A 25,762-nucleotide genomic window follows, 5' to 3' on the forward strand; every position below is an offset into this window, starting at 1 on the left:
GTCATGATATATAATAATTATGTAAAAAGAAACAATAGGTTCTTCATAATTGAATGTAGACTACAATGTACAGCAGGTAATCAAGCGATTTGATTGAAAAATGAACGATTTTGCCGATTTCTACGACAAAAAAAAAGGTATTGGAACTGTGGAACATTTGTTGATCCTCATTCAATCCAGGGCAGCATCTGGTTTCCCTGCTAGTAATAAAATAAAAATAATCATTAAAATAAATAAAATCATAAAATGAAAATGATAAAAATGAAAAATAATAATAATAAAATGGAGTAATATTTTTTTAATAATAATATTTTTAATAATAATATTTTTTAATAATAATATTTTTTTAATAATAATATATATTTTTAATAATATTTTTGATAATAATATTAAAAATAAAAAAAAAATGATAAAATAATAATAAAAATACAAAATTAAACAAAAGTTCTAAGAAAGTAAACATTGTTAAAAGGCTGAACAAACGGAGTAAGATATGATAGAAAATATGGCTTCAAACTTTTAAGTTATTGTTTCTGATGAACACAGCTGTCTTATTTAGTTTTTTTTTTGTTTTTTTTTAAATAAAATTCTATTGCTTATTCAAAGCTTTCTTTATTGCTGGCGTTGACATCTTCCAAACTTAATCAAATTTCGATGCTTGCAGACGCCATTTTATGGCCTACTTTCGCGTTGTTTTCTGTGCATGGCATGACCAAATTTTTAGCATGTTTTTGTTTTGCTTTTTTTTTTTCTTTCTAAATTAAAATTATTTTCTGTTGATCCATGTTTATGGATTGCAGAAATTTTTATTTACACATGTTAAAATACTATTTCAAACAATAATAATCCGAAATTCCCACTTCCATTTCTGCTTGATATTTAAGTTGCAATATGTTTTCTGACATTTAATGTAATTCCGCGATAATTCTAATTCATTATGTGTCTTCTAAATCTTTTAGTATTCGCTGCTAAGTACCAGATTCACCTAAAATATATTTTGTCTATATGTGAATATGCAGATTCACCTAAAATATATTTTGTCTATATGTAACGATTTAGAGACCAATGAATATGCAGATTTTTTACATGAACATTATTTACTTAATTTCCAATTTTTGATACGTATTCATCAGGGAAAATACAGATAGTTTTTTCTCTATTTTTTTAAGCAGCATGTTATATTAAGGCGTGTGTAGTCGTCCGTTCGTATTAAAGATCGATCTTCAATAAGAACAGAAACTATTGGGTGGAATAATAAGATTGCCCCCCTTAAAGAAAACAACACTGCAGCTTTATTTAAAAAAATGTTATTGAAAAATCAATTCAGGTAACTTGAACATGTAGTATGGCTGATACCTATTCAATGTAGCCGCATTCAGCCTCAATCACCGCCTCGATACGGATTCGGAACTGGGAGCATGCCTTTTTCTACAAGCGGCTGCTGGAGCTTGGCGAATACTCGGCGAATGGCGGTGATCAGGCTGGATTTGGTGTTGTGCGAGGTCATGTTGGTGATGTCATCGACGTATGATAAAACGAAGTAGTTCAACGGGTTCAGGAAGGGGGAGTGAGAGAAGTGTGCAAAGTCGTAGCACCTGTTTCTGAAGACAAGCCTGGGTCTCCTTGGACTTGTGGGCCAACGTCGAGTCCTACTGCCACATCCAGGGTCTGCCAGCAGCCATCTGATTGCACCAGTGGATCACCACCCTCTTCAGCACATCCAGGTACACTTTGGTTTTGACTTTTAAGCCGACTTCGAAGATGTGAGGTGGCATGATGTGGCCCTCACTTGAAAACGCACCAAAAACCATAACCGTAGCCAGAAACTTTGTTTTCATCACTCTGGGCACGTCTCTATTATCCAGATTTGCATTTTGAGGATGCTAGCAATAGTCCTGTTGTCATAAGTTGGATCGGAAGAGAGCATGAGTTGTACAGCGGCGCATCTCCGATCTCGCTAATTGAACACTGTGTCATTTTAAGACACGATAGAAGGCTCCCTTCGCTCTTGGGATTTGTACACAACTGGCCAACTAGAAGATGGTCTGCATCAAAAATAGAAAACCGGGTTTCGTCCAAGGGAAATAGAATCATGTCGTCTTTTCGAGGGCGATAATTTTATCGTTCCACCCTGTACATACAGCTTTATAATAACATGCCATGTAAACAATATTGTCTGCATTGTTTTGATGAAGACGATTACATGGGTCGAAAATAAGAAATTAAATAAATATCTTTTATTCAAAGAAAAATGCATTTTAGTTGGTCTCTAATCTTATATATATATTTCAAATTTCAATGCTTTCAAATTATAGAAATACTTGTACAACACATTTTGACTATTTGTTTATTTTCTCAATGCTTTGTTATTGATGTTTTTTTTTTACCTCTGGCATAAAATGGACGAACTATATCAGATATATTTAAAAAATCACCTGAAAATAGTGGGATTGTTCTACCTACCCAGAAAGTATCCTATTCTCGACGCAATATTCGACCTTTACAAGAGCTAAATACGTCCTAAGGTGGTCTTCTCTTGCCACATCTGCGGTTCTTACGCGTACTCTTTCCTGACCTGACAGGATACAAAACTGTCTTACAGAAGAGACGTTGCGAATCTGTCTCTGCTCTGTTGCTATTTCTATGGTAGGTGCCCGACTGAGCCTCAATCTATGGTTCCTTCCTGTAAATCGTTTGCCACAAATACTCGTCTAGATACGACAACTGTCATAATTTCTACCTGTGCTTAAAACTAAACGAAAATTACACGAGCAGAGTTTCTTTCCTAGAACTGTCCGTCTGTGGAACACAATGTCTTGTAGCTGCTTCCCGGCTGACTATAGCATGATCGTCGTCAAATCTAATCTGAATAAGTTTTAGAGCCGTCCTCCAGATCACCGCAGTTAAGCAACAATGAGCCTGGCCAATACCAGATTGATGACAATTTGGGAGACTGGGCGCTGTATGTACCGTACCGGATCGTAAAAAAAATCCATGTTGGTACCTGGGGATGCGTTTAATTCACTAGTAGAGATGCACCCCGAAATAAACTCGGCTGACAGGTAGTCGACAAGGCGGTAAAGGTGTACCGGAAACCTGCTGCAAGATGTCTTCCTGAAGCTGTATGTTAAGCATATGTTTGCCGCAACCAATGGTGACATTTGAAGTGTGTGCGACACGAAGTTGCGCCTCGTGGGTCACCTAAAACACTTTGTAGCTGGAGCTGGCTCAATCCTAATGAGAAAAATGTATACCTGTATCCGAGTTCTGACAACGAGTATGCGTGTATTAAGTTGGTGCAAAAATGTCATTTTTGACGTTATATATATATATATATATATATATATATATATATATATATATATATATATATAAATGACATTATTTTTGCACCGACCTATTATTTCATGGCGGAGATCTTTATGGCGAAGGTATTTTTGGCGGGAATCATTCTACAAAAGATCCAAATATTCCCCTCCTTCAGTAAATTTTGTTTCAAAACGTACTATACTCTTAAGTCATTAATTGCAAAGAAATAGTTTAATTTTTTTTTTAATTTAAAATTTAATTTATCTCTATTAACCGAACAAATAACAATCACTTTTTCCATAAAAAAAAAACAAATGTGGCAGTTATTAGTGTTTTTAAGGCGGGAGGAGGTACATGATATTTTGTAAAATTGTATGATTACAATATCAGAAAGATAAGATCAATTCATTATTAATTTTTTTTTTTTAATTTTCCAGAATAAACCATCATGCGATATTACTTGTCCAAGGGGAGCGCCTGGATTCAATGGCACAAACGTAAGATACGTGTTTGTCTTTTAAAACTTTTATCTAGCATATGAGTAGTAGGCATATAAATAATTATGGTGAGGACAATAGTCCGAAAATATAACGGGAATCTTTTTAGAAATAGGTATCGCAAAAAATGTTCAGTACTTACGTTATCAATTAAGAGTTTCAGCGGATACTTCTAGAAATGATAACGATTTTCACCGAACTAACTGAATGTATTATTAGGCTTTATTTGGCGAAAAAATATTTAACGAAAGAAATTGTTGACTTTATTTTGTATTTAAGTATATGTTCTCTAACGTTGTTTCATTTCTTTACACATTACGAATGTAACAGATTTTTTTTTACTTTAATCAAACCCTAAACTAATCTTTGCCGAACCTGAAGAAGCTTGCTCCCTTCTATATATTTTTTTCGTCTTTTTTTTTTGTTTTCAATATTTTTCAGCGGATTATCATCGAATGGATACTAGTCTACCAGATTATTAAATAAATGAAAAAAAGTCAATATTTAAATATTTATAAGGAGTATTCAGTTTCTAATACAACATTCTAATAAATAGATTACCAATTTCAGAACAACTCGACGTTTTAGGCTAACTTTCGCGAATTTAGCCTTTTTTAAGCCGTTTAGCATTTTTAAATTTCGTTTGTTTTTAAATTTCGCTTTCTCCGATTATTTTATATGCATATTAATGGTTATCTTCAACAAACATGGTGACTATTGAAAACAATACGGAATACAGAACCGACTACTCCTAGAAGTCATCTTTTTTAAAAGCTAAGTCTTTACTTGTTACTCTAGTAACCTATTGCCCTTAAATTGTAAATATCGGGTGACGAAACTTGAAGATAACCATAAACATTTATAGAAAATAATCGGAGAGAGCGAAATTTAAACAAAAAGGCCAAAATGCTTTAAAATGGTTAAATTCGCGAAATTTGGCCTAAAAACGTCGAGTTGTTTTAAAATGGGTGGTCGATTTACTAGAACGTTATATTAACTACTGAGTACCCCTTACAAATATTTAAATTTTGACTTTTTCATTTTTTTTCTTGATTTTTAAATAATTTGGTAGATTAATGTCCATTCCATAATAAAAAAATTGACAAAAAAAATATGAAAATAATAACAGAGATGAGGGTAAGCTTCTTCAGGTGCGCCTAATCATTTTTATAACGGTATATGAAAAGTTGTCTACATAGTTCCAAATAAAAAGTGGCAACAGAAATAAAAAAAATATCTAAAAAAATAAATGAATAACTTAAAACTCGGAGCTTCATCTTTCTAATTGATTAAATAATGCTTGTCAATTAAGTAACCGCTTCTTTTTTATCATTCGTGTAGTTCGGTAAAAGTCGGAATTTTGATTCGATTTCCTCCGTTCGTAGACGGAACTGCTTACGTCACGATTGCAAATTTATGGATACCTATTTCTAAAAAGCACCAACACAACATTGTAAATAATGACTTCTCATCCACAAATTACAGATAAAAATCTATTATCATGGACCAAGGAAGATAACTCTATTTGCTAAGGCGTGTGTACAGATTTTTTCATATTTCATATTTTATGAATTTATTTGTCCTACTGCCACTTCGAACTTTCTTGCTGGATTAGGATTTGTGTTTGGGCTTAATGACGAGCATTTGTTATTTTTTACTTTTTTTTTTTCGGGCTATAAAACAATTTTGTTTTATCATTTTATTTAGAAAAATACATTTTTTAATCTAAAATTAATCTCAAGTTCGGGGTGGTAAAACGAAAAAGGTACAAAGCCTTTTTTCAACTCGTCAATTTACATTCTCAAAGCTTCGACCAAACATTGCGCACGGCTTGCCGAATCAAATTATCGCCCTTGATTCATAAAAAAATACATTTGTAGCAAAATTATTAGATGCATGTTTCATATATACATTTAAACTTTTTTTTACATTCTAAAAGATTAATTCTTTCTCCCATGCACTTCTAATCTACCGATGTTTTTATTATCAGTAGTAGTAGTAATATAATGGTAATAGTAGTAGTAGTAATATTAGTAGTAGTAAACGTCTGGTTTTGGAAACACCTACTTACGTCAAAACTACCAAATGAATCATCCGTTGAATAAGAAATGAATCCTGTTTTATTTGCACAACTGTTTTAAATGTTTTCTGTGTTGTTGTTGTTAAAGGGTCTTCCAGGTCCACCCGGCCTGGACGGCGTGGATGGTATCCCAGGGCCAGCCGGTCTCGAAGGACCCAGAGGATTACCCGGCCCTCAAGGTCGTGATGGCTTTAATGTAAGCACCTTTTTTTTTAAACCCCTTTCTTCCTTTCACTTACTGCCTTTCCCTTTTTTCGTTTTTTTTCTTTTTTTTTTACAATTCATATTTGTATTGAATAACATGCGTTTCTAGTCTTGCATTAAACAGGTTCATGAAACAAACGTAATATCTCTTTTAATAATCTATCCAGCTATCTGCTATTATAGAAAAGGAACTTTGTCTGTGTGTATAAGTTTGTTCCGTATGGACTCCTAAACGGCTGGACCGGTTTTTTTTTTATTTCACAGGAATATACTTTATGTACCTGGCAGTGTTCTTGGAAAGGTTTTGTATCGGAATGTTTTCGACAAGTACGATGATCGAAAAAATACGATGAAAGAAGGAACAGGCGATTTTGACTAAAGTTAACACCTTACGCAGCCTAACAAGTGCATTTGAGAAGCTTTATTACTGCAAAAACAGAAAGGCCCGACATATAAAATCAACAGCAGTTTTGTTTGCTATGACAGGTGCACGTTCGAAATGAATGTTTTTTGTTTAGAGCACAGTTGAACCATGATACTTGATATTTGTATTTTAAACTTTATTTCAAGCAGTTATATGAAAGTAATTCTATGAAATCAACAGAGGGTTCTCTACGATGCAATGTAAACTACAATGTATTGTGAACTACGACACTGCGAGGAGGTACGTGAAGCTTCTTCTCGGTGCACTGCGATGCGTCCCTGACAAGAGCAGGCAATCAATCGATTTGATTGAAAAATGGGCGATTTCATCGATTTCAATAACAATAAAAATATTAGTGTGAAACATTCGTTGATCATCATTCAATCTCGGGCTATGTCGGGTCTCCCCGCTAATTCAACGTAAAATAGTTTGCTATTCACTAAATCTAATTCCAATATTTATTTTATAATGTTGGAAGATACTTTATAAATACAAATGATTTATCTTTGAAGTTTACATTTTTATGGTGAGCACGTGTTTGTCTTTCTTGGATATACGCAAAAGTTCTCGGATAAAGATGAAAATGAATAATGATTATAAACGGTAATACGAATGTCATTCTAAAAGTAAGGCTTTCTATTTTTTTTTTAAACTAAAACGTTTAAGAGGTACGTAAACAGGAATAGTACCATTAAAACAAGCGACGTGTTGTGCTCCAGAATCCATTTTCCTACATAATCACCACTATTCTCATTGCACTTTCGCCGCCCTCTTTGAATTCCTCGGTCGTAAAAGTCGGAAGCGTGCATGGTCACTCATATATGTCATCATTCTAAAATCGACGAACCCATCTCTTAACTGTGCTGACATCAACAAGTGCCGGTCAAGATTGATCGGTTCAAGTTTTTCTCTATGAAGGAATTAATGAAGCATCTCTGCTTCTGACGCATGTTCATGATAGGAGTTGCTTTCATAAAGTCTCACAACATCTGTAACAGACCGATGAAACTTTCATGTCATTAATGCATAAGTTTAGTCATCATAACAACGCAATTTGCAGCCCCTTATCAATTTGGGTGGAATAAAAATGGGAGGCAGTACTTTTGGAACGCCCCTCGTATATACAGAGGGTTAAAATGCAAAACGGGATAAACGCCATTTTCAAAATTACGAAACTATCACTACAAAATGGGTTCCATTTAAGCATTCGAGCATTGCTCCAACAAACTAGCTTTTAGATAATGATACTTATATAATTATATTTTGCTTTCAATTAAAGTAAGCTGTTTGTCGAAATCTATATTATATTATACAGAAAAATGCGAGCATCAAAAGTAATATGGTTAAGATTAGGCATGAAAAAGTAAAAGGACTAGTTGTTAAAACTGGAAAAGAAAAGACAAGATATTCTAGTAAAAACTATATTAAATTTATAACTTAAATTATTGTAGCATTAAGAATTTTTTTCACAATTCAATTAAACATTAGGTAATCCATTCTTAATTAATACTACAATATTTTAAGTTATAAATGTATTATATTTTTTACTAGAATATCTTGTCATTTTCTTTTCCAGTTTTAACAACTAGTCGTTTTACTTTTCCATGATTAATCTTAACCGTATTACCTTTCATGTTCGCATTTTTCTATGTAATCCATGATTTTTCCAGGCTTTGCTTTGAAATAATATTTTCTCTCTGTTTCACTCTCTCTCTCTCTCTCTCTCTCTCTATATATATATATATATATATATATATATATATATATATATATATATATATATATTGTGGTGTTCATTCAGTTCAGCAGTCAGTTTTTGATTTAGTTCATTTAGAGTGTATGGGTAAGCCCCCCCCCCTACACACACCACCAGCAGGACGATTCCGTTTTGCATCGTAAAATGCTGTTAATATCTTTTTTGCATCGGGTCGATAGTCATTGGATCGGTGAATTTTCTCTTTCTGCCCGACCGTCCGTTGTTCTGGTGTCGGTTCGGATGGGTCGAGATTGAACGCCTAAACAATTGCTTCAATCTGCTTCAAATTACCTCTGTTGTTTCTAGCGTCATCTGAGTAACGTTTTTTTTTTAACTAGTTTTGGTGGCATTCATGAGTGTGTTTCGGACTTTGTATGATATACATCACATCGCCAATGTTTTACAATTTGATTTTTTTTAAGACTGCGTTTCTTTAGTAATATCATTAGTTTTTGAATGACATTCCAGTTCCGTTGCGCAAGTTCAGTTAATTTGGCATTTCTATGTTTTTAACAAAGAAACTGAAATATTAGAAATGTTGGTATAGTCGTACTAATTTCGTATTTGTCGATTCTACTTATGGTTCGCGTTTTATTTTGTTTTGTTTTTTTCTTAACGCTTTAGCTTCTCTCTGATTAGCTTTCCAAATAACTGTCTTTTGGCGTTTCCCTATTTGCAATGTATTTATTTTCTGCTCGCCATTAAAGTATTCTAGTCGTAGCAGCGTTATTTTCGACGTCGTCTCAGATTATATGCGTTATTTTTTATGTATTTTTTCTTTTGCTGTACGCACTTCATTTTGATCAGTTTTGTTGTTTTTCATAGACAGCTTGATTTCAAGAAGAATCTCACGGTACGTTTTCATCTCTTCTTCTCTATATAAATAAAATGAAGTCATTTTTCTCCTCTGCTTTTGACCTTTATAGGATTAAAGATCACGACATTTCATGCAAATGTAATGTGCACAAACTGCAGCACATTATCTGAGGTGTGCTATAGGCCTATATATTACCCTTACGCTTCTTGATAACCGTACATTTGTATATTTTTTTGAGAGTTCACTGCCCAAATCTGTAAGAATCAATGGAAGTGGTAAAATCTTTTCTCTCTATTACATTCATACTCCCCCCGCGACCACTTAACACCGTCCACAGGCGAATTTACGAGGAAACATCGGTTTGAGTTCTTAGTTGCTTAAAAAATGGAATGGTATTTTACCGTCGGATGAAATGCAACTTTCGATTACATCTATTACATGGGTTACTTATACCATTCTTTTTCTTTTTTTCCTTTTTCTGTTACTTTTCCATTTTTTTTTTTTACTTTGGGGGTGCAATTCGAAGGGTTACTTAAACGAACTAACCTTGGATTAAAGGTTTTACAACAAACTATAACAGTCAGCCGCTAGCGTTCTTCAAATGTTCAAACGATTACTCGATTTATATATTTTATTTACTGTATTTTTCCTTCTATTATGTTTTCAGTGATTTCATACGTGATGCTAAGGGGGAGACCTGACTTCTTATTTTCAGATTAGTTACTCATTCATTATTTATTTCTATACATTGAATTTCCGGTAGTTTAATAAGCCCAATTACTATTACGCTATCGATATGGAACCAGACGACATTCCAATTTGTAAAAAGCGACTAATAAGAAAACAATACAAAAAAGAAAACAAAAAACGCATAACAAACCGGTATACTTACACCTAACAATTATACGGTTAAAAAATACTTTCTTAGCTTAAAACAAACCAACAATAACAAAAAATTATGACTAAAATCTATTAAACATTTATTCGTTATACACGGTCAATTTTCGGATTTCATTTCTTTCTTTTTCTTCATTTGTACTTTTTTACTGTTTTTTTTTTTGTTTCTTGTATTTTATTGCAGAAAACAAAAACAAACTAACAAAAAAATAAAAACAAAATATAATAAATTAAAATAATATAAACATAATTGTATTTTACAGGGTAAATTTTCTGGGACTTTTTTCCATTTGCGTTTGTTTGTTTGTTTGTTTTCTGTTTTTATTTTCTTTTTTTTTTAAACAGTTATTTCGATATAAGAAAATATTAACTTTTTATCATTAAAACTATAAGTACAGTATGTTTTTTTTATTATTAAAACTATAAGTACAGTTTGTTTTTTTCGAAGAAAATTTACGGATTGGTAACGTACTTAAATATTTGGCGCTAATGCAGAGAATGATCCGCGCTATTTTTTAAATCGTATTTCCACGTTTACTTAAAGTTTTATTATGTTTTTTTTATTATTCAATTGTAAATTTAAAGTACAAATTAGGTACAAAACACACTCCTTTCCCCATGTTAAGAATGGCTTTTTAAATTTCAGCACGGATCACTCTCTGCATGAGTGCCTAATATTTTTATTTTATTTTATTTTATTTTTTCAGCCATTCTTACCATAGATAGGGAGAGTATTTTGTAACTATTCTGTTCTTTCAACTTTTTTTAATAATAAATAATAATAAGATTTAGTGAAATTATAAAAAAATAAAAAGATATTGTGAAAGTTGAATTTAAATTGAAAAAAAAAACAACGTGAACGGCACGTTCAACTTTGTAGCCGCAGCTTATTTGGCAATAAGGTCACGTTAGTCGATTAATGTTTTGTTTTTGCCTTTTTTTTACCGTAGTTTTTTTTTTTAAGAAAACCTTTTTTAACAAAATTTAAAGTACACTTCCTTTTTTTTACAGAACTTGTTTTTATATAAAAAATATGAATGCTTTTTCTTTATTAAAGACATTGGGTACTCATGATGCACTTATTGATCCGTGTTGAAATAAGAACGTTATTATTTAAAAAGCCATTCTTAACATGGGGAGGGTGTTTTGTACCTATTCTGTACACCCTATATAATGTATAACCCTACAATAAAAAAAAACATATCATAAAACTTTAATTAAACTTGGAAATACGATTTAAAAAATAGCGCGGATCACTAAGTCCATTAGCACCAGAAATTGTTAGGTGAAACGCAGAAAATTTTCTACAAAGAAAACCCTTATTTTTTTCAGCCATTCTTACCAAGAGGAGGAGATGGTGTTTTGTCACTATTCTGTGCTTTCAACTAACAATTTATTTAAAAAGAACAAATGGTAAATTTTCATATTAGGTCCACCTCCACAATTTTTAACATTGGTAGGTTGGGGGTGTTTATTCCGAAAACCGTTCTTAACATGGAGAGAATGGTGGTATTTATTCCAAAAGCCGTTTTTAACAGACGAAAGACGGGTAAAAGGGTAAAACACGTGGTTAGGCATGGGTGTTGTTTATTCCGAAAGCTGTTCTTAGTGTGGAGAGGTTGGGAGTATTTATTCATCGCCGCCAGTGAATTATAGTGCATAGTATAGGCCTTTATATCTCGAAAACTACTTGCCTCTGCAAATTTTAAATGAGATTTTCTTATTCAGCATTGTGGAGGTGGGCCTAATTTTTAAAAAATACCGCCTCAAAAAAAGATATCGTGGAATTTAAATTTAACTTGGAAAAACTATTTTAAAATAGCGCGGTACCAAAAATAAAATTAGGCAGAAAATACCCCCTTCGGGTTTGTACTTGACAAAGATTTGAAAAAGTTGCCAACAAAAACAAATATATAGCAAGTAAATATTTTCAAAGGCAAGATAAGTTACTTTTCTTCTTAATTGGATAATTTTTAGTGTTTTTATTGGGTTTGTACTACTATACATATAGATTCGAAAAAGTTGCAAAAAAATGTATAACTAATATTATCAAAGGCAAGATATGTTACTTTATTAGCAAACTGGATAATTTTTTTTAATATTTTTAATGTAAAATGTTTATTCGGCTCGAAAAACACAGCGTTTAATGCTATATTTGAAAATTACAGATGGCGGCAAACTTTATATTAAACACGTTAAGTTTGGGCAACAACTAAAAAACTATACAAAATACTGTTAAAACCCACCGAATATATGTCTTCCTATATCACGGTAACACATATTTAGTGAGTTCCTGAGAGTATTTTGTATAGTTTTTAGTTTTAACTCATTTTCTCAAACTTAAGGTGTTCAACACAGTCTACCGCCATTTGTATTTTTCAAATATACCGATAAACACTACATGTTTTCGAACCGATTAAACATTTTACACTAAATAAAAACACTAAAATCTTATCCAGTTATGTAGAAAAGTAACTTATCTTTCCTTGAATAACATTTATATGTTATATTTAGTTTTCGACAACTTTTTCGTTTCTGTGTGTAGTAATACAAACCCGTTTTATTTAATGCAACGTTTAGTCAGCTCGAAAAACAGTGTTTATCGGTGTATTTGAAAAATACAAATGGTAGCGGACACTGTTGATGGCGTCAAGTTTAGGAAAATGAGTTAAAACTAAAAACTATATTAAATACTGTCAGAAACCCACCGAATATGTCAACCTATGTCATGATAACATATAATTGGTGGGTGTCTGACACTATTTTGTATAGTTTAGTTTTTAACTGATTTTCCCAAACTTAACGTATTCAACAGAGTCCGCGACCATTTGTATTTTTCAACTGTGTTTTTCGAGCCGATTAAACATTTTACATTTAAAAAAAAACTAAAAAATTATCTAGTTAGGTAGAAACGTAATTTACCTTACTTTTGCTTTAATTTATTTGTTTTTGGACAACTTTTTTGAATCTGTGTATAGTAACCCCCCTCACCCAAATATTAATTAAAAACTCACATTTTTTAATACCAAAAAAATACTCTATTTAGCGTTTCAACGTTTTAGCAACGTTCGGCTTAATCCACTGAATGTTTCAGTACTTGTTTACAACAGATGAAAAGACCAAATAATTTTCGTCGCCTCCCTTAGTATAACAAAAGCATTTCCACATTTTGGAAAACAATGACTGAAAATAGTAATTGTCTGTATTTTTTAGATGAGGTGTTTTCATTGATTGAGATTGTCGGACTGACTTCCTCATCTTGTTTGTTAACGTCACAACGTTTCGGCCGTTTTGCCCTCCGGCCTTCATCAGGTGTTTTGTATCGAACTGGGGAACCGTTTGTTAGGAGTCTCGAACCCAACCCTTTATTATTATTACAGGGGTACCGTGTTCGGACTCCAGCTAGGCTCTGGGACATAGTTGCTGATCAAGTGACATATGGCCGAGTGGTCCTAGACGTTGTATCAAAGTTTACAGTTACCCAAAGATGCTGAGTTCAATCCGGAACGAAGGCAGTGAAAAAGTAACATTCAAAACAGAGAATCAGCAACTATGTCCCAGAGCCTAGCTGGAGTCCGAACACGGTACCCCCGTAATAATAATAAAGGATTGGGTTCGAGACTCCTAAGAAACGGTTCCCCAGTTCGATACAAAACACCTGATGAAGGCCGGAGGGCAAAACGGCCGAAACGTTGTGACGTTAACAAACAAGATGAGGAAGTCAGTCCGACAATCTCAATCAATGAATGACTGAAATGTTCTAATAATATATTCATTGTTTCTGCGAACTTCAGATTCGTGATTATTTAGGTATGATGTAGTCTACGAATCTGCTGTGTTCATCAGTTTCTAACGTTTATAAAAGTATTCGAACTTTTTTAGCATCAGACCAGTCTTCGCAATCAATGTTGAAAAGGTCTTCATACTTTCTAAAGAAAGCGTCAAAAGTTGTGTCTTCATCGAGAACGTAGGTAAATATCTCCATATAGTTTTATATCATGTTCAGTTTAAACGCTGTGTTGCTGTCAGTTGGGTGATTTCTTGTACAGCCTTTTGTTTTGATCTGTTTGTTGTTGTAGTTCCATCTAGACTTTCATTATCTGGTTCTGCTGTTCCATCTGGACTTTCATAATCTGAACGCTAATGGTCTTGAATTTAGCTATCTTGTAGATTTTTAAGTACTTGCCCGAAAAAAAAAACTTTTACTGCAGTAGTCGCTCCAATATTACTAATTGCAGTTTAATATTGTACGTTGAAAATTATTTACTTTTTTACACTTAGTTGATTAGAGAAAATTTTACATTATTCTCTGTTCTTCAAGTACAGTTTTGAGAACCTCTTTTTTGGGGTGTCTGGCAAAAACGATTTTTTTTTAATATACCATTGAAGCACTTATGCAGCATTTTCGGAGTAACAGTTGAAAGAGTATCTTTTTAGTAGATTGCTCCGTTGTCAGATAGTTTCGCTGTTTAAATACTGGTGTGGTTTATCCTTTTCCCCTTTTTTGTTCGAAGGCGGTTTTGTTGTTTTTGACAACGCTCTGTTGTACGTATTCTTTTTATGAATTCGAGTTGCTCGTTGCCAGATTTGATGTGTTCTGTGTATCACCTTCATGAATTTAGATCCTTATCGCCACGTTCTTCAGGTTCGAAAAGGCTCACTAACGAAGACACGATTTAGAAAAAAGGTATCTGTATTTACAATCAGATACGATACATAGAGAACGAGATCTGTAATATTTAGCGCTAATATGGCGTACTACAGGTTTCTAAATATATATATGTATTATTCTTTTATAAATACACACACACACACACATATATATATGTGTGTGTGTGTGTATTTCTAAAAGAATAATACATATATATATATATATATATATATATATATATATATATATATATATATTCGTCACACAATATTATATGTAAAAAGAGAATGCTGTACTAGAATAATATGAAGCAAGATAAATACATTAATAGTTTTCTCATTTATTTTAAGGGGGAACCAGGATTGCCTGGACCAGAGGGACCACCCGGCCCGAGAGGTGAAACGGTAAGTGTTTTTCACACGCAACGAGCCTAGTAAGCATTATAATTCATTTCTAATATTATGTTATTTGTTTTATTGTTGTTGTTCTCTTGTACTGTCCTGTCGTAAATAAATGTTCATATTTTTTATGCAACATATTAAAGATAGTCGCGGTTTATTGAAAATCTGAAACGATCACGTTTTCACAATTAGAAAAAAAACCAGATAGTTTACAAATCTTGTGCAAATTCAGCCATCTCTGACCATTCGACTTGTTAGACAAGTTATTAAGACGATAGCCGCACCATATTCTTCTTTCTCGGGAACATCTTCGAAGCCTGTAAGATCCTCAGTTCTTTTAATTCCAGTGAAATAAATTGATCGTTTATTCAATGATATTACCCAATCAAACACCAAGCTAGGAAGTACATAATATACGTATGTTTACAGTTTATTAAAAAGGATTCATCTGAGATGTCATCTTATCTAAAACATAGAATCACATCCTTAAAGAAAGATTAAAAAAAATGAAAGCTTTTCCAAAAATTTATGAACACAAAAAATTGGGTAAAAAATCATATCTTTCCTTTTCTTGTATTTCCGTTAGGGATCAATTTATCCCTGATGATGAATCCTGAAGGATTGGAGAGTACTCGGAATTAAAAATATTGTGATTACATCAATCAGTTCCCGCCAGAAGTGAAGACTGTTATTCGGAAGTTGGAAAGGATTGAAAATAGAATTAAAAGACAAAAAACGTCCATTTTATTTAATGAGATATATGTATATATATATATTAGCCATCCACATACAAATTGTTTCGCTATATCACAGCTCTTCAACGTGATAATACTTTTTGAAGAACTATATATATATATATATATATATATATAATATTTAAATACAAGCATGGCAATGAAAACAAAATAGAAACTCGGAAATAATAAAGTATGCAAATATATACTTAATCGTAAAATCAAATAAGATCGCTATTAAATTATACCATTATGAATCTGTACAAAGAGAGTATGTTATATAAGTGCGTGTTTACCTCGGGTAAAACGTGACAATAATACGTAAGAGTAGAACAGTAGTCCGAGCAATCCAAAAACTCAATCTTAACCTAAAAATAGTTTACATATAAGAATTAACGAATTAATTTCTTTTATATGATTTTAATGAGAAAATATGATTCAGAAACTTCAATTTTAGAACAGCTTTTCAGGACGAATTCTGTTCGAAAACCAAAGTTACACTGTATTTCCATTAATGAAAGTTTATCATTTTATTAAATAGTATAACCTTTTTTTTTAATATTGTAACTGTTATAAGTGTCCAAATGTTGTTAAGCAACCAGCGTATGGAGTAAGTACCTTTTTATATACTAGATGCAACTATTTTGCACAATATTGTAAAACTATAAATTACGTGTATTTAAAAGGCGCAGATATTGTATTTGTTTGTTTTGCATTCAGGGTGAAATTGGATTTCCTGGAGTTGCTGGTGCCAGTGGAATTAAAGGGGAAAAGGTAAGTTTTACCACCGGTTCGTTCTTATTATTGTTTATTTCGTCCACTTATATATATTTCTGTACTTTTACATAAATACAGGACAAACGATTGTACAAAAATTCAATGAATATGTGTCCTTAATGTTGAAGGGGTAAACGTGATTACAATTGATATAACAGAGCATTCAATAAATTATTCTTCTGACCCATTTCTATTTGGCTTATATAGCTGAAACCTTGCATGTGCAATAATTTATATCTCTTTGGGTTATGTGACAAATTTCAACGCTGAACTAATTGTACTTTCTGATTTACAAATGTTTAAAAAAAGGCAGGTGTGACTTGGAGCCTGTTTGGTGTTGCGCAATGATCCGAGTTTTGTAATTGAAAGGACGCACACCACAGGACACCTTTGACGAAATGAAATAAAAGTGAGATAATAATGCCACATAATGTCTTTGAACTAAGCTGGCATCCTGAATTCAAACATGGCCAGAAATATGTGAAAACTACTCCCAGACCGAGTCGTTCCCCTTCTACTATTAGTGAGGCATCTGTCAGTCAAGTCCATGCTGCCATTTTGGAAGATCAACGGATATATATTAGTGCAGGGTCAGTGGAAACTATCATTCATAATCATTTACCTATGAAAAAGGTGTTTACTAGATGGATTCCCAGGTTGCTGATACCTTTCCAGAAGCGAGAACGCGACGAATTCTCAGGGATGAGTTTGAAGATGTAGCAAGAAGATGAGTTTAAATTTAAAAAAAAAAAACCTGATTAACCAGGATGAAACCTGGGTGTATCACTTTGATTCAGAGACCAAACCTCGGCCAATATAGTGAAAGCGCTTGGACTCACCGCCTTCAAAAGCACGGACGGAGTCCATCACTTATAAGGTCATGCCGACAGTCTTTTAGCGCCATGACGTAGTAGTGATAACAAATTTCTTGGAAAAGGAATATCATAATAACAGGCGCCTTTTATACTCCACTTTTGTGAAAGTGAAAAAAAGTTATCAAAACCAAGAGGCGGGGTAGGATCAGCAAATGTGTCCTCCCGCAAGATAACCCTCTTGATCATAACGCGCATGTCGCCAGATAAGAAACACAGGCGTGTGACTATGAAGTCCTTCCTCATCCTCCTACTCCCTTGACTTTGCGCCCTCTGACTTTCATCTCTTTCCAGCTACAAAACTTTTTTATGGAAAGTGATTCCAGATGATGCAACCTTATTTTCAGAGTGCCTTACAAAAACGGTCTCTAGATCAACATTAAATTATGGAAAAAAATACGTAACTCTGGACGGTTTGTATGTAGAGAAAGATTTATAACTGTGCCGATTTCGTTGCTCTACTGCTATGAAAAGTGGATCAAGGACATTACTTATTGAACGCCTCTCATAACTTGTGTTGTGACCCTGAGTCTAAACTCAGATCAAAGGTTTGCAATAAGTCATACATTTATGCACTCACTTAATTCAAATACTCTCGACTCCCTAGCAGCAGCATCACGCTTATTCTCTGTAATGGTTGCTAGATACAAAATAAATGTTTAGTCTAATAGCTTCTTTCTTTGCGCTGCTTACTTTTGGAATTCCCAACCTGCCCTTTGTGTCTCCCAATGATTCGGCTTTTTTTTTTGTAATTGTAAGGACACCGAAATAAATAATTTCGTCAACATGCAGAATTTCAGTATGAACAAAAATCTTGCCCGCCTATAAATCTGTTTCATAAATTGCAGTGGTTGTTTATACAAATATGTTTGAACAAATGTAAAAACATTCAATATTCTCTTTGAAGATTACCAGTGCGATTAATGTTGTATTCAAAACTTATTAGTTTTTTTTTTAGTTCTTTATGTATTTTAATAGAAAATATTTGTTATTTCCTTTGTATGTGACTTATGCAGATTATTATAACAATATGAGTATAATAAATTATTAATTAAATTAATTAGATAATAAATCTATATATTAACAGTATAGCATGTGTGTTATTTATTTTGTGTGTCACACTTACATCGGAGTGACTGTTATTTAATTGTTATGGACTTGCATTTTTTGTAATAAATAATTTTACCAAGAATTCTTCATAAGTTTTGGTTTCAGTTTTGATTGTAGCTGATGGCACTTAAGTCGTCTATATTTTTATAAATTAGTTTTACCAAGAATTCTTCATAAGTTTTGGTTTCGACTTCGATTATAGCTGAAGGAACTTATGTATATATATATATATATATATATATATATATATATATTCATAAATTTCGGTTTCGAATCAAGTTGATGCACCCAAATCACACACACACACACATATATGTCATCCACATGCAGTATTGTTTCGCTGTTTCACAGCTCATCAGTGCGGCTAGACAAGCAACTACCTAAAGCCATGATCGAAACCAGGATTAAAATTGCAACTTTATAATATATAAAAATCGATAGAACATTAACTCTATAATAATATATACGAAATCTGCAAGAATTAAAATATCATATTTAAGCGTGCTTTACGACTGGCTACGCTGAGTGTCTCTGCTAGCTTAGATAAATAGTTTTGCAGTTTTTACAAAAGAGTTACAATAATATCAGAGCGTCTCCATTTACGCTAAACATCTACAAAATGCCCACATCAATATATTACATATGCATGAGTCCCCTGTTGAATTTCCACAGGTCCCGTTAGTAATAATAATTACATCAAAGTGAAAACACATAATAATATAACTATTAATCCAAAATATTATAACAATCATTTTAGCAATATCAAACATAAATGGCAGTTCACACATCAACAATAACTTCATTACTTTTGCGATTCTAAAGCAACAAATATCTTATAACTTCCGACTTCTGAAAAAAACAAAAAAAAAAACACGACTATAGGCTCTTTGAGTCAAGATTTTAGAAATAAAGCTCAATATGTTTGGTTCGTTACTTATTGCAAAATTTTTCCATGATCAATTGTCAATGTTTTATTTGCAAAATTCTGAAAATAAACAAATAAAAAAATTGAATGTTAACGTTATTACTGATTCAAAATAATGCGTGACTTTTGCGCCACTCTGTATATATGATTGACTCTTCCGTCGATTAACTAAGTTGCTTGGAAATCCACACAGATGATTTGCTTATAGTAGTGAAGGCTTTGTGTAGAACCAAGCACACTTGTTGTTAGTATTGCTAATCATTATCCGTGCAGATGACTGCAACAGGACGGAGTATACAGTAGACCGCAGGTTTTTATATGAGTTTTTCTCTCTCCTATATGCATGTCTTAATGAAAACTGGGGGTGCATCTCTCTCAGTGAATTAATGCGCCCCCAGATACCAACCTGGAAATTTCTACGGCTCCACGAAATATGTAGAGTGTCCAGTCATCCCAAATGCTCACCCATCTGATACTGGCCAGGCTCAACGTTGCTTAACTTCGGTGATCTGGCGAGAACCGGTGCGTCAACGTGAGTGTGCTATATATAATATACTATAATATAATATAGCTGTAATCGTAACACCCTGCACTGATGATCCCCGAAAGGATGAAACACTAGTTTCTGTAGGCATTAATATATATATATATATATATATATATATCTCAAATATCGCATTGTTTTGTGTTTTTTAGCCGTTATATATACACCTAATTAGTTTTAATTTATATTGAAGTTCTATTAAAAAATAAAATGCTTTTTTTCTTTTTCAGGGTGAAAACGGAGAAATCGGTCGAGATGGCAATTCAGGACCAGTGGGACAAAAAGTAAGCAAAACATATCAATATAATTTGATTATTCGTCCAAGCAGTCATGCCACAGTCTTATAAATTCTCTCAAATGTCCTTTCGTTTTGATGAAGAAAATATGTCCTCTTGAAATGACATTTAACATTAAAGTTCATTCATTTCTTTTCAATATTTGAAAGATATTTAGTATATATATATATATATATATATATATATAACATGAACATATATATATATAACAAAAACATGAAATGCAAGGTACACTCGCATGCACACCCATACACATACACATATACACACCCACACATAAATCAGAACCGACACATTAAAAACATACACGTGCGCGCATACAACCACACACAGACATAACACCCCTATCTCTAATTCAACACACTGAACAATACCAACCCTACTTAACCTCGAAACCTATAACACTAGGAGACACCTAGAACCATAGTATAATATCTGTTCCAACACCTCGCTCCCTCCTCAGTCAGGGGAGGAGAACCCCCTCATGACTGAAACGATTATCATCCCTTCTATAATCCCCCTCCCATACCTGCCCCCCCTCTCTGGGGAACAAAATCTTCCCCACACTAGGAACCGATCCTGGGTCTGGCCATACCCACATGGGGAGACAAATAAATAGAAACATTAAAAAATCCCCTATTTTAAATACACCCCTCTTTCTAAACAAACATAATATAAGACTAAAACGAAAAATCACAATACTAAAATCCAAGAATCCAAAAAATAAATATCAAAATAGAATGAAAGCACCCCTACCCTTACTTCAGAAGAGCCATCCCCCCCCCACACACACACATACACATTAGTAACGACCTCGGACCACAGCCGCCTTCCTAAGGAAGCAAATAACCCCAAAATACTATATAACAATATACACATTCACAAACCAATAAAAGCAAACACACACACGCACACACACGCGCACACACGCGCACACACACACACAGACACACACACACATACACACCCTACCCCACCCTAAAAGAAAAGAAAAAAACATAGCAGAAAGAGATAGCTGACTACAGTGCGTCTCCCTGGACAAGCCAAATAAAAAAGAAATAAAAATTCAGCATACCAATGTATAATAAACACTTACAAGCCTCCATCCCTTGGAAAAACTTCAAACTAACTACGAAAATCGCCATTTTTACACATTTAAAATAATTTCTGACGAGGACGCATCACAGACCGTCTGAAACGCGCGTAAACGATTAACGATTTCAATGACTTAAAAACATTATTACAATGATCTAAACATAATTCTCAATGAAAAACCAAGACACGGAATAATAAAATAATGTTAAAAAATACACATTGTGACATTGGTGACTACTCCTTTATTTAGATATATATGTATATATTGTAAAAAAAAGACAGATTAATATAAATAAATGGGACTAACGTAGTGGTAGATTTTATTCAATATTTTGCCTAAACTGACACCTTCACCAAGCGTAGTTTATTCTTGTGAAAGCCATTCCGTAAGGCGAAATCTCGAATCTAATCGTGAAACTGTCTAAATCTCTTTTTGTTTATTAATTTCCATGTGTGTTACTTTCGTCAAAGAACGGGGCTAGTTGTTTATTACTGTGTTTGTTTATACTTAGTCCAGTATCCATATCGCTGGACTAATCGTTTCCAAACTTGATCTCAAATATCTGTCATGGTCTAGCTTGGAATCTATTTAATTTCAAGATTATGGAAAAGATTAATGGCACACTTTTAATAACTTTGATTCTATTCACCATCGAAACTGAGTACTTGGCCCATATTGTAGTCAATGATGTCACGAATCTTACAAGACATTTAACTTGGCAGTGACTTTAAAATTTCTCTCATTTAGACTGTCGTGAGACAGGTTAGTTTTATCATAGTGATCGACACGTGTTCACCGCCGGCTCTGGCACGGCTATCCTGTCCAGTACGAGAGGAACCGTGGGATCGGAGTTACGGTTCGCGTGCTCGCTTGAACAAGCGGCGATACCATGCTGCCTCTACGTGAAAATGGCTAAAAGGCTCCAAGCCAGAATCGTGATCGGTGCCGTCATGGTATTAGGAAAGGCGTCTCTTTCCTTTCTGCTGGAGCCTGCCATGGCGGTTATCGTCACTTGTGGTGGCGGCGGCGGTGATGTTCTCGTCGACTGTCTTTGGGTCGTCGTCTGGCCGTTATCATCATCGTTGCTGCTTACGTGATGGCGTGCGAAAACGGGCGAACTGACTGAATATGCGCGACCGGTAGGATGTTGCTGTAGCCATCCTGTTTCGAACCATCTGTGGAGCGTGAGACGATGGATCGCTAGTAGACCACATGATGGTATTTCAGCTTCCGACTTTTCCTAATTTAATGAATAGATCTGATGTTCTTTTATAACCTTAGCGCCATGTAGCATTTCAGCTTGATTAGACAAATAGGTTTAGAGTTATTAACGTTTCCATGGCATAACACCAGGAACACTTCATGCAATATGGAAACGTAAAGTAAATTTGCTAGGTTCAACAAACTAGAGAGAGTGGATGGGTTATGCAGAGTAAATAAAACTTTTTTAGGTATTGTTATACGCATTATTCCACGTGTAAATCTACTTTATCAACGAGCTGAAAAGAACAAGATAGAGCAAAGGCCCATATACTCACGGCTTAGAATCTCATTCTGTAAATCTCAATAAACCAAACAAATGTCTTGCAAGAATTCCAAAAGGCTAAAAATCACCATGCCTGTATGGAATACTTCTATAGAAAACAATAGAGAGAAATAATTAACTCTACTTTTGTTTTTATTCTCTTTTTTTTTTAAGTTAAAAAACATTTAGTGAAAAAAAAACTGTTTAAAATACTGGCACGGTTTGTGACTTAGCTAGGAACTTTAAAACAATGGAAGAATTATTAGCTTGAGAGAGAGAGACCAACATTATGAATTATTACTTATCTATTTTACTATGTACAAATGGTCCATGACTTCAAGTAAATACAGTGAGATATTTATGGACATAATAGCAACATGGAACAAAGACCCCATACACCCAACCGCACTTTTAGCTGCTCAGAGCCAATGATTCTGGCATCATTGAGCCAAACGAATGACTCCCAAAAATGGATTTTTTTTAAATTTAGTGTTAGAATATTTTCAATTATAAAGAATATTATAAACATCTTTATATAAAACATCATCATTATTATAAGTATGATGTTCGTCCATCGCTTGTGAAGATGACTATGACCACGCAATTGTTCGGTGGGACCGAAGATGACGCGTTAATTCGATCCGAGCTCTAAATTATCTCCTGCATGTGAGACATTTGTGAAATGAGTCTGTAGCAGATATGCTGACTGATTTGTCTTTTCTAATTGTACGTTTTCTCTCGTCTTCTTCGATGTGTATAGATTCAACAAGTGTGGCCTTTTTGGATTTACGCCTGTAACAGAACGCGTACGCGCGCGTTTAAGAAAACGAGCATCAGCCGAAGGATAGCTCGCTAGCAAAAATATTAGCAGCAGCAACCATCAAAGCATGTATGCAAATTAGCAAGTGTGCGCGAGCTTGCGTCACAAGAAAAGGAGAGAAAAAAAGGAAAGCATGTGGTCGAAAGAGAAGCAAGTTGCGAGTCGGACAAGATGGACGTGTAAGGTCGAGGGAGAGAAAGTGCTGGCTGATGGCCAGTGCGAGGTAGCGAGGAGAAAGACCTTTAAAAACCACATGTGTATGCAAAGGACGTTTTGCAAGATAGTAGAATACGTTGTTTTGGAGGAACCACGAATAAATGCATTTCATTTTCACTTTAAAAAGGTGCCTGATCGGATTTTTATTTATTTCTTTTGTTTCTGCGACGTTACACGCTAACAATATCTGTTTGGATCTAGGTTTTCGCATGAGATGTAATATAAACCAAACAGTTTGAGAAATACCTTCAAAGTGTCCTAGAACCATTTCTACTGCCCTCCTACGATTTTTTTTCTTTTAGACAGGTCACCGTAAAGGAACAGTTTGGGGGTATTTTTAATCTGAGATGCGGCATATATGACCTGCCCGACGCACCTGAAACTATTGCAGCACAGTGTGTGCTAGCGGGATGTTTGACCGGGCTGAAGCCTCTGTGCTTGGTATCTTGTCTTACCAATTAGTTTCCATCGATTTATGTGGAAATCGGCCAATTTCTTGCCGTGTCTAGCACATACTGTGCATCTTTTGCAAGTATATATTAGAATCGAAGCTCTGTATACCGAAACTTTAGTCTCTAGCCGAATTCCTCTACGCCGTCACACTTGGTTTCTTTAACGTGAAACAATATCCACTTTGCACTGATCGAAAAGGCTAAACCTTTTACGTCGTTTTGCATCAGATCGCGTAAAGCCCATTGCGTTTTTCATTAGTTTTTTTTTACAAGGCTTTTGTTATTAACAACTGTTTTCCATGTCTAACAATATGTAAATTTAACTCCTGTTTTGTGTGGCAGTTTGTAAATTTAAGTAAATTAATATTTTCATTTCTCCTTTCTTTGTAGGGAGAGCGTGGAGATGACGGTGAACCAGGAATTCAAGGATTTCCCGGAGTTAAAGGAGAACCGGTGAGTATAAACTTGTTTAATAAATATAAGTAAGTACCGATGTTCGATATTGAAGAGAAACTGATAGAAACTATAGACTCTGATGCGGCCAACATGTCCATGTATTAGGAAAGATGAGGATTTAAAAAATAATGCCGCATTCGTGAGCATTGGGATATGTAATGTTTATTTCCAGTAGTTTTTTGCTATTATTTTTTAACTAATAGATTACCGCTTCTCATGGCTCGGGAGCAATTCGAAGATAAGAGTTAGAGATCGTCAGTTGGACGATGAGCACCACCACGCGAGGATTATACAAAGGTTTCTTGAGATAAATTAATTATCTAGGAAGACTGCTCAACAAATATTTACTTACATTAAACTTGAAGACGACAATGTTCTTGTTGGTTGGAAAACAAATTCGTTGTATTTTGTTCCACAGATAGCACGCCGTAGGAAAGAAACTTTTCATGTAAGTTTTGCTGGTTTTTGGATACAGGGAGAGAAAGTTTGAATAACTTAAAATCATACTTGATTACTAACCAGCGGTCTGTGTGCATTCTTGTATGTTGTTTCCTTCTGGAACTGAAGCGATTTCGTTAACTTCTGTCGTAGCCATCTCTAATACTTTTTCTTTGTATAATTATTCTATTAATCCAACAATTCGTTCATAGAAGAGCAATGAATTTTATTCAACCGGTGATTGTCATGTACATAAAAAGTCAACCTATTGGAAGAATGAAATGGAAAGAGAGAGTCAAGTATGTTTTAAGCTCATAGATTAATTAGTGTAGCCTCGTCAGTAATATAACACCTCTTGCTGATTCCGTTAAAAACTATCTTGTGTCAGAAATATCTTCAGCTAGAGAAACATACTGTCATGTCTGCCCACTTCGTCGGTTTATGTTTTTAAAACTCAACAGCGTC

At 33.9% G+C, this 25,762-nt stretch overlaps 1 protein-coding gene across 5 annotated transcripts in view; it reads left to right on the top strand.

The window, feature by feature from the left end:
- LOC145296782 (uncharacterized) overlaps positions 1 to 25,762 on the top strand; it is an 823,821-nt gene that overhangs the window by 346,310 nt on the left and 451,749 nt on the right. For all 5 annotated transcript variants that reach the window (XM_080142846.1, XM_080142847.1, XM_080142845.1 and 2 more), the window contains 6 exons: positions 3,747 to 3,806; positions 5,975 to 6,082; positions 14,986 to 15,039; positions 16,491 to 16,544; positions 20,229 to 20,282; positions 24,794 to 24,856. In XM_080142846.1, coding sequence (XP_079998972.1) covers positions 3,747 to 3,806; positions 5,975 to 6,082; positions 14,986 to 15,039; positions 16,491 to 16,544; positions 20,229 to 20,282; positions 24,794 to 24,856 — 393 coding nt within the window. The remainder of the gene's footprint in view (positions 1 to 3,746; positions 3,807 to 5,974; positions 6,083 to 14,985; positions 15,040 to 16,490; positions 16,545 to 20,228; positions 20,283 to 24,793; positions 24,857 to 25,762) is intronic.

This window comes from Euprymna scolopes, chromosome 17, assembly GCF_053919585.1.
Source record: "Euprymna scolopes isolate OS-2025 chromosome 17, ASM5391958v1, whole genome shotgun sequence".
NCBI lineage: Eukaryota > Metazoa > Mollusca > Cephalopoda > Sepiida > Sepiolidae > Euprymna > Euprymna scolopes.